At 39.4% G+C, this 10,914-nt stretch overlaps 1 protein-coding gene across 1 annotated transcript; it reads right to left on the bottom strand.

Annotated features, from left to right (window-relative positions):
* Positions 1-1,290: 1,290 nt before the first annotated feature.
* Positions 1,291-6,766, bottom strand: LOC148825739 (uncharacterized). The gene is made up of 2 exons (XM_088926208.1): positions 6,158-6,766; positions 1,291-3,358 (listed from the first exon to the last, which is right to left on the bottom strand). The coding sequence occupies exons 1-2, from the start codon at positions 6,528-6,530 to the stop codon at positions 1,863-1,865; spliced, it is 1,869 nt and encodes a 622-aa protein (XP_088782334.1). The 5' UTR covers positions 6,531-6,766; the 3' UTR covers positions 1,291-1,862.
* Positions 6,767-10,914: the final 4,148 nt, after the last annotated feature.

The following is a 10,914-nucleotide window of genomic DNA, read 5'->3' as shown; positions in this document are numbered from 1 at the left end:
AACTGTTGTGGGAAATTCTTCATCAGAGGAGCAGGACACGGTCTTGTGCAGATTCAGTTTTATTGAGCTCAATAAGTCTGACAATGCGTGCTGGGTCTGCCCCACAGAACAGACAAACCGCAAGGGTTTCCCAGTTCTTATATACAGTCAGAAGAAAGTTTGTTTCACCACCTGAGTGCTTGTCCTGTTCTTTGATATGTAATTACTTCTTGTCCTACTCTGTCTTGCTTTAGGTTCTGTCCTTTGATATGCAGCAGACATTGGTCTGGTTTATCCTGTTTGTGGGTGTTGTTCCTGTTTTTTATTATGTAGCATTAAGCCACTGGGGCTGCTAAAGCAGGTCAGCTTTATGGCATCTTAGTTTAACTTTTGTTTGAGGCTAGATTAACAGACCCCATCAACACCTCTCACAGTGTGCTTAAGTGGTGATACTGTGATGCTGGATAAGTGAGATATATACACGTCCCACTTCAGTTACAATGGACTTCACGGGGCTCCAAGGAAGATTCAAAGCTTTGCCAATCTTTTTATAACCTTCTCCAGCTTTTCTCCTCCTAACAACTTTATCTCAAAGCTCCACAGGCAGCTCCTTGGTCCTCATGACAGCAGGACTGATCTGATCTGCTGTTTTAGTTGTGAGACCTCACAGTCAGTGATATTATTAATTTATCGAGCAAGTGAACACCGGTGAACTTGAAAGGAACACAGGTGTACCTTGTTAACATAATTTAGTGTGACCTCTCAAGATAATTGACCCAAATTAGGTTGTTAAAACAAAGGGAATGAATACTTATCAATTAAGTAATTTTCCATTTTTATTTAAAAGATGACTTCAGAACTATAAATATTTAATTTCATTTTAACATTATAAACAATGGGGCATGAATACTTTCTGAAGGCACTGTATATATTGCTTGTCTTGTTAAAACAATAGTTGCATTGAAAAAAATGACTATTATAGAATTATTGCTAATTCATACGATATCTTGTTCTTTATTATTTACCCTTTATTGTATAAATATTTCTTGTATTTGATATATATCCTCTCTGGGGAAAATACACTTTAGATTGTGCAACAAAGACTTTGAGCTTTTGTTTGTAGAATTTAATCAGATGTGTGACTTTTTTTCCTTAAGAGTGACAGTTAAGGATCTTAATCTGTTTTATACACATTCTGTGTATAACATGGTAAGTTAAAAGCTGTAACACAATTACAAGCTTATCCAATGAGAACAGTCTTAATTGGAAAATTAAACAGGACTAAAATTAACATTCCAAGACTATAAGGAATTCAATTCAATTGACAATGAAATTTATTCAATTTAGACCTCATTCATTTTAAAATTGAATAACACTAAAAACATTTTATTATACACATAAATTAAACTCTGTGACAAGAGCTATTTCTATTTTAGTCAATCGTAAATAAGAGTATAGTCATAATTTAATTGACCAGATGAACTCAAAAGTGGGTGAGTACAAAGTGACTGTGACTAATAGATATTTTAGTAAAGTAAAGGTTTGTTCCATGCTGAAAAGAGAAGAAAATAAATGTTTCGGCTGTGGAGCCTTCTTCGGATGTCACATGCCTACTTGCACTGAAAGACATTTTAGTTTACTTGGCTGATAACTGACCTGGTGACTAGATTGGTGTTTTTAAGTCACCCGACTGGAAAAAAAACCCACTCTTAACTGCAGCGGAATGGTCTCTCTCCTGTGTGAATGCGCTGGTGCATTTTTAAGTCATGTGATTGAATAAAACTCTTCCCACACTGACTGCACCTGAATGGTTACTCTCCTATGTGAATGTGCTGGTGAGATTGCAAGTGGCTTATCTGACTAAAACTCTTCCCTCGCTGACTTCAGCTGAATGGTCTCTCTCCTGTGTGAATGCGCTGGTGGGTTTTTAACTGACCTGACCGAATAAAACTCTTCCCACACTGACTGCAGCTGAATGGTCTCTCTCCTGTGTGAATGCGCTGGTGGGCTATTAAGCTACTTGACCGACTAAAACTCTTCCCACACTGACTGCAGCTGAATGGTCTCTCTCCTGTGTGAATGCGCTGGTGGGTTTTTAAGTCACCTGACCGAATAAAACTCTTCCCACACTGACTGCAGCTGAATGGTCTCTCTCCTGTGTGAATGCGCTGGTGGGCTATTAAGTTACTTGACCGACTAAAACTCTTCCCACACTGACTGCAGCTGAAAGGTCTCTCTCCTGTGTGAATGCGCTGATGTCGTTTTAAGTTGTGCAAGTGACTAAAACTCTTCACACACTGACTGCAGCTGAACGGTCTCTCTCCCGTGTGAATGCGCTGGTGGTTTATTAAGTTACGTGACCGACTAAAACTCTTCCCACACTGACTGCAGCTGAAAGGTCTCTCTCCTGTGTGAAGGTGCTGGTAGGGTTTTGAAATGCTAGACTGACAGAAACGCTGCTCCTCCCTGTGCCATAATGGCAGTTTGTCCACTCCATCTGAGCAAGGCCTTGAGTGATTCTTCCTCATCCTTTGATCGTGCTGTGGTCTCTTATTCTGAAAATGCTCCATGGAATGATCTTGCTCTGTGTGCTGAAACTGAGATTTGTTTTCTCCACCTTGTCCCTCAGTGTGCTGCTCAGCAGTGTGAATCATCTGGGGCTCCTTCTCCAGCTCTCTGAGACTAAAACCATCCAGTTCATTCAGTTGTTCCTCTCTTTGCCGAAGAACAGACATACTCTCCAGTTCATTAAAACTTTCAACAATTTTCTCAGTAACCAGATCATTAAACCTGTGTGTAAAGTCATCAGATACTAAGGGATCATATGGTTGTTTGAGACTCTGCAATGACAGTCTCTCCACTTGAACAGAACAAGGCCTAATTATTATCAAGCCCTGTAGGAGCTGCTGTTGCTCCTCCCTGTACTGACTCTTCTCAGTGTGCTGTGACTCAGTATTGTTCTCTTCACCAGGTACATCAGTCTGCTGCTCTGCAGGGTCAATCAACTGGGGATCCATGTCCTGCTCTGTAAGATTAAACTCACCCAGTTCTTCTTTGTGCTCTTGTACAGAGAAACAGCCTAGTTCATTACAAACTTGCGTAATATTGTTTGAGTACAGATTATTCATCTTCTCTGTAAACTCATCACATACTAAGAGTCCAGGTGTCCCACTCTCAGACTCCATCTTCATCATGGGCACAGAGTCCAGAACCTCAACAATCTGTCTGCTCTCTGTGTGCTGCTCACTGAGAGTCTTTTTCCCTTCTGGAGCAACGAGCTCTGTCTCCTGCATCAGACTGGAGCCCCACTCCTCCGCACTATGCTTCTGTTCAAGAGGAGCCCTTTCCCCAGCCTCAGAGAGAGCACTGGCCTCTGAGCCTGTAAACACAGAACAAGATAAAATCTTTATAATAATAATAAAAAACGTTATTTTATATAGCACCTTTAAAGGTGGCTTCTCAAAGCATTTTACAGAATGCCAACAACAAAAAATACACAAAATAAGCACGATGAGAACACACAGTTAGAGGAGACAGTAGATGGTGGTACTAAATACAGTAGGAGCAGAGGGGTAAAGAACAGTTCAATGAAGGGTCTTCTAAAGAAGAAGGTTTTGAATCTGGATTTGAAGGAGTTTAGAGAAGGTGACTCTCTGATATCCTTGGGGAGAGAGTTCCAGAGCTAACAGGAGAAGGCCATGTCACTCATTGATTATAGACGGACTGGGGGACAGATAGGAGAACACAATTAGAAGAGTGAAGGTTGTGACGTGGGGAGTAGGGTGATAAACCAGACAGGTACTGAGGTGCCAAGCCATGGAGAGCCTTATAGGTGAGCAGGAGGATTGTTAAGTCGACATGCAACTTGACAGGAAGCCAGTGCAAGGACTCCAGGATAGGAATAATGTGAACACTTCTTCTAGACCTGGTCAGGATTCTGGCTGCCGAATTATGGACATACTGGAGTTTGTTCAATGTGGATTTAGAATCCCCAGAGAGTACAGCATTACAGTAGTCAATTCAAGATTAGACAACACTTTTCAGCCACAGTTAGTGATAACATAGGGCGTAGTGGAGCAATATTTTTGCTGCACATATGGGTCAAACGTCAAATAGCATCCCTAAGTTTTTCAATATAGACTGAAGCTCAAGTATAAGATTATCTACAGATAGAGTTACAGCATTGGTTTTACAAAGTTGATGGGTGGTGCCAATAAGCATGACTTCAGTCTTGTCACAGTTAAGATGAAGGACATTTTGAGTCATCCAAGATTTTATATGGGAGATGCAACTAAATAGAATAGAGACAGACACATCAGTGTCAGGTTTGGTATGGATGTATATTTGAGTATCATCAGCAAAGTAGTGATAGCTGAGGCCATGTGATCTAAAAAGCTTTAAACTACACACATGCGTACTAGTACACTGACAATCAATTTGGGTTGTTTAAACATAGCGGAATAAGGGGGTGTTCTGATTTAGCTTTGTCAAAACCCTAACTACCATGTAAAAAGTAACACCTGACACCTGACACCTGAAGAAGGCTCCACGGCCGAAACGTTGTGTTCTCTTTCTTCTTTTTTTCAGCATGGAATAAACCTATTACTTGTTCCTATGTAAAAAGTAAGTCTACTGTAATAATATCACAATCACGTTACATTTACTTTAACAGTGCACTGAGAGAGAGAGGGGTTAATACAGACACATTGACTGGACACTACAGTACATTAACACTGCACTGAGAGAGAAAGGGGTTAATACAGACACACTGAATAACTGGACACTACAGTGCATTAACATTATACTGAGAGAGAGGGGTTAATACAGACACTGACTGGACACTACAGCACATTAACAATGCACTGAGAGAGAGAGGTAAATACAGACAATGATTGGACATAACAGTACATTAACACTGCACTGACAGAGAGGTGTTAATAGATACATACTGACTGGACACTGCAGCATATTAGCACTGCACTGCACTGAAAGGGGTTTATACAGACATGCTGACTGGACACTACAGTACATTAACACTACACTGAGACAGAGGCATTTATACAGACCGTACATTAACAGTGCTCAGAGAGAGGGGGGTAAATGCAGACAGACTGACTGGACACTACAGTACATTAACATTGTACTGAGAGAGATAGAGGGATAAATACAAACACACTGACTGGACACTACAGTACATTAACACTGCATTGAGAAAGAGAGGAATTAATACAGACACACTGACCACACATTACAGTAGTTTAAAACTGCACAGAGAGAGGCAGGTTAATACATACATACAGACTTAACACTACAATGCATTAACACTGCACTGAGAGAGGGGTGAACACAGACACATTGACTGGACACTACAGCATATAAACACTGCAATGAGAGAGAGGGGTGAATACAGACACACTGACTGGAAACTACAGCACATAAACACTGCACTAAGTGAGAGGTTAATACGGACACTTTCTGGACACTACAGTACATTAACACTTCACTGAGAGAGAGGGGTTAATACTGACACTGACTGGACACTACAGTAAATTAACTGCACTGAGAGATAGAGGGGTTGATTCACACACACTTACTGCACAGTACATAAACAATGCACTTAGAGAGAGAGAGAGGCTAATACAGACACACCGGATTAATATTCCAGAGGAGTTAATACAGACACAGACCCTGGAGGACGGTAATATCTAAACCAATCAAAATAATGTTTATTTACAAAATCATTTGTTTAAATAAAAACAATCTAGTCCGATACAACGTGAATACAATATTTATAAATGGTGTTTCCTAATGACGTTGGATTACAAATTGATTCAGTGGAACAATTGTTGAATGTGAACGAGGTGTTTTCAGCATCGTAACCGGACAAAACAGTTCAGTTTCCAATAAAGAATCCCGTTGCTACATCACACAAGTCTTTCCCACGTCACTCTGCATCTCTCCACTATACTCTCACCTCTTTCGGAAAGTTTATTTGATGACAGTTTGATACTTTGTTACTTTGTTAGATACTTTGTTAGAATGCGTACTGTTAATGAGAATGAGAATGTTCACTATTGTGAGATGTTTTCTTTAAAATAAAGTTTGTTATTTAAAAAATCTCACCAGTGAGTCAGTTATATACACTGGTTTTTAACACATACAAGTTCACCACACTGACCTGACAACATTTCTTCTTTTATTTCTGCAGTGACTTCACAGAGAAGCGTGTGTCCAACACGATCTGTCTGTCCCTGATCTCCTCTTGCTCCCGAATCCTTCTCCCACAGCTGAAATCTCCACTTCAGGCTCTCGTTTTCCTTCTTCAGCTGCGCCATTTCACTCCCGACACTGTCCTCCACACACTGTGTGATTTTAAATACGGCCCGTCTCACCAGAATCTGGGAGACGCTGCGGAGTTTGTCTTGAAACTCGTCCTCAGAGTCAGAAATCCTGTTTCGGAAAACTTCTGAAACTTCATACACGATCGATTTGAGCAAAACCTGCATGAAAGAGTCAAGCTGGATTTGCAGATTTAACAAGCACTCCGCCATCCTTCTTCAGAGTAGGTCAGAAACAAAGGCTCACTTCCGAAGTTTAAACAGAATAGCTTCTTTATTTTTATTCTTCACAGATCCTGTTCTGTTCAAGCATAAACTCAGCCGACGAGACGTTACATATTCAGAACCTGAAGTCTTTAAAAAATAATAATGAATAATGATAAGAAAAAGATTCAGTCACCCACACGTGTGTGAAATACACGCAGTGTCGCGCAGTATGATGACGTCATTCTTTAGCGCGGATGCGGCTTCAAGACAACCGAGAAGCGGAGCTGAGAAAGAGGAGTTTCTGCAGCCGGATATAAACTTCACTGCACCTCCTAGCGCCACCTAGTCAAGAGGAGTGAATCACCTGCGACCTTCGCCGTTCGTAACGGAACAGATACATTTTTTTGCCCTTTCACAACCCTCCTCCCCAATGAAAACGTCTCAATCGGATTTTTGTTCTACATCTCCCTATGCAGGTTTTTGGTTAAAGAAAAAAAATGCTGTCGTTTTCTTGCCAACTGGCAGTATTTCTCCTGCACCGATAAGCAAGATTTCTATTTCATATTTCACAAATTGTTTGAATTTCTTGAAAAACAAGTGGTTCCAAGATAGGAAATAAATACTGTACTTGCATTTAACAAAATCAAGCCCTATGTGATTGTCCTTAATGATACATTCTGTATGACAAGACAGGAAGAAAGTCACCTCAGGATTTTTGACACAGGATCTCATTTACTTTTTAACAGTTTCAATAAGACCGATGAAAATTGTTGCCCTGCTTTTTGTCGTAAATACACAAGCTCTTTACGTCATGGGTCGGAAATAAACTGCATGAAATTAGCTAAAGCAACAAAAAGCAAGCGCCACAAAGAGGACAAACATTTGAGTTTATGGTGCAATATTATCTCGTCTTTAAAATAACTTTAAACGCAGTTTTTTTTCCTCTGTGGCTCTAAGGCTTTCTTATTTAGCTGTACTGTTTTATTTTACATATTGTAAAAAAGTCGCTAAATCATACGAACCATAAAAATTCCAATTGTAAACAAATTACAAATTTGAAATTATTCATATTCCTGAATTTTAAACCCATGGAGTATTCATACCTTGTCTTAGTATTTGTGAATTTTACAGAGCTCCTTTTCAAAAACTGTCTGCACTCTTGTTAACGTGTTTTTTTAAACATTTTGTTACATATTATTAGCATTATAATGTATTTTTAAATTATTTGTAATCTCTAAACCGCCGTCACCCAGGCGAACTGGGTTCGACTTCGGGTATAGGAGCGCGTCTGTTGCCTTTTGGATTTCAAAGGAGCAGCTCAGCGCAGAAGAGAGCCCTGTAAAACAGCATGCGGAGTGCAAAAACGTGTAATAATAGTCATCGCTTTGGTGTGTTAAGAGAGATACATTGCGGGAGGAGGGGAGGAGTGACTGGCAGAGAGTGCTGACCTTCAAAAAAAGGACTCGTCTCGGTAAATATATTTCCACATCCTGAAGAGGAGGTTATCCCCATTTCTCTAGTCGGAACTCCTCTATTGCTAGAGAGCTGTAGAATGTGGAGTCTCCAATCCTGCTCTGGGAGTAGGATGTACTGTCGTTTCCGTAGCGCGGTGGTTATCACGTTCACCTTGTTTCTTTGGCCTTCTGACAGGCATGTTTTTTTTAAAGAAACTACTGTATAAAAAATAAAGAGGAACTAAGCTACCAATAATGGTTGTGATAATGAACAATGTTTTGCTCAAGCAATTTCATACTATAATGTGGCATGTATTAACTGCGTTTATCTGCCCTAGTGTCTGGTGAAAATACATTGAGAGCAGAGTCCTTGATTCATCTACTAAAGCAAGGAAAGAGATTTGCTTCTTGATAATCTTTAGCTGGATCAAATACATGCATTGCTATTTAGTGCTAGGTAACTTAAGGTGATTAAAGATGAGCGGAACCTTGTGTAAGAAAATGACATACACTGTGCCCAACAGGGGCTGGAAACCACAACGCTGGGATTAAGAGTCTCAGGCTCTACCGATTGAGTTAGTCAGACGCCGACGCCTGATTGGTTCTGCTGTCGTCACTTTGAAGAGGTAGCTGTCTTATAATTATGTGGTGATCAGGATTCTAGTGTCTTTCACGGTGTGGTATGTTGACTATTCAAAACAGAGCAAATGTCAGTAGTCATTGAAATTAATGGTTGTTATCAAAAGCGCTTAATTCTTTCACACAGTAACAGATACGCATATAACGTGGGAAGGTCCTCATTGTGTTTTCTGTGTCCGATACTGGCAAAATACCAAGAGGCAGCAGGCAATACAAGAAATAAATTTCAAATAATAATAAAGTATTACCCGGGTCACCCTGCTGAAATTGAAGAACACTAACCGCTAGACCATACGGGAGCATGCAGCCTCGTCATTTCGTGCATAACGCAGGCAAAGTGTAATTTCTGTCGCTACAGCACGCTTGTTAGAGAGCTAGGTGGCACCCGGAGCGCTTACTGAGAGTCAGTTGAAGTACAATGTCAGGATTTTCCGGTTTTCTGAGATCACAGCCGTTTCTACGCAGGAATGAGACAGCATGTGTACAGTATGTTGGAAATCTTAGTAACGTGCAAAAATAATAAAACGGTTAATATTTTTGTACAACATACCTTTAAATAGGTGTAACTGAATATCAATGGTGTAGCGAAAGATTTAAAGCACACTTGATAAAAAGTGATATACTAACAGTATGTTAAAAAATCTTAGCATAATTTAATACGGTAAAAAAGTTTAAAATGAATGATCAATTATTAAATTCTTATCATGGGTGTTGTTTGTGTTTTATGCAATTTATATTAAAAACAATCATTTAGAAATACATTCAAAAGACAACAATATTTTTATAAAAATATATATTTTCAAAAGTCAGCAGAATGCACAAAACAATAAAGTGATGTAACAGAAAATGCTCACACAATTTGTTAAAACATTTTTTTAAAAGCTCTAATATTCACAAATACTAATACAAAGTATAAATATTCCGTGGGTTTAAAATTCAGGATTATGAATGCTCAATTGCTTACAATGGGTGTTTGTGTTCTATACCTGAACCGATAGAAACACCTTTTTCTCTACAAGACATAGAAATAATGACTTAGTAAAACAGAGCACTTTTGCTGGAACATCATTTAATCATAGGATTTGATTGCTTGAAGATGGGCACACAACTTTTTCCAAGGCTTGTCACACTGTCATTCCATGAACCCATTCCAGCTTCTCATAGCAAAATGTCTACTTTTTACTACTATAAGAACAGTGATGCACAAGAAATATTTAGTTATCTAAAATATTGTAATAACAACAGGGAGCTATTGGCCACTCTGACACAGTATATCCAGGTGGATGCTGCACATTGGTGGTGGTGGAGGGGATCCCCATTACTTGTAAAGCGCTTTGAGTGGAGTGTCCAGAAAAAGCGCTATATAAGTGTAAGCAATTATTATTATTATAATTATTATTATAAACAGTACAAACCTTCTGCCATACAGTATGCACTTCTCCAGGACCAATTTCAGCACACGATGATCCTCGGTCAAATGAAAACTTTAATTTATATCACATTGGCTTCTGGAAAAGCAGTTGATCTGACATCACATTTGCCGCAACACACTTCGTCCTCACTTTGAGTGTAATCTTGGGATTTGAGCACAGAAGTGAGACACACTCCACCCCATAAAGGACTTGAGACCCAAATTCCTGTCTTAAAAGACTAATAAACTTCCACTCAGACACACTTTTTATATCTAAGTTCTCTGATTGACTATCTTCACCTGGGTATTGAGCCAATCATCTGGTCCTGAGACTTAATAGGCTGGATTTGAGTGTCTTTCCAAAAGATTATTTAAAAGCCTCACTTATGCAAATAGTGACACTCTATCTTTTCTTCACATATGAGATTTTAAATATTTTAGCACTTTCCTCTTCACCTGCAACACACTCATCTATCTATAGTAAGTGGTATCTTTGCATCATATTTCACCATGGAAAGAAAGATCAAAGGGTTTTGGCAGAAGAGAAGGAGCTCTCCTCGCCCGTATAGGAACGGGCAATCTTGGTGTTATTAGCACCACACTCTACCCAACTGAGCTAACTGGCCATACAGAAGAAAGTGCTCTCTGTGCAGCATAAAAATTTAATTTAGAGATTTTTTTTTCCTACTCTGAATTGAAACCCTCCCAATTAAGTGTGTGGGCTCTCTGGAAGTGGACAAAATGGTTTTAGTAATTGATTTTCTATCTATTTTTCTATCCTCCTAGGAAGAGGGCATGATTGCTCACTGTGCGGCATAGAAGGTGTTTTAGAGCTTTTACTAAGAATTGAAACTCTTGCAAATACGTGTCCTTACTTCCTGGAAGC

The sequence above is a fragment of the Atractosteus spatula genome, chromosome 10 (genome assembly GCF_055471065.1).
Source record: "Atractosteus spatula isolate fAtrSpa1 chromosome 10, fAtrSpa1.hap1, whole genome shotgun sequence".
NCBI lineage: Eukaryota > Metazoa > Chordata > Actinopteri > Semionotiformes > Lepisosteidae > Atractosteus > Atractosteus spatula.
Note: the sequence above shows the minus strand (reverse complement) of the source record. Positions and strands in the feature narration are given on the sequence as shown.

Bases quoted from the DNA above. Each gene is read 5' to 3' on its own strand.
- LOC148825739 (XM_088926208.1), bottom strand. From the start codon at position 6,530: ATGGCGGAGTGCTTGTTAAATCTGCAAATCCAGCTTGACTCTTTCATG. The intron at 3,359-6,157 runs GTCAGTGTGGTG...CTGTGTTTACAG, and splicing joins AAAAGAAGAAATGTTGTCAG to GCTCAGAGGCCAGTGCTCTC.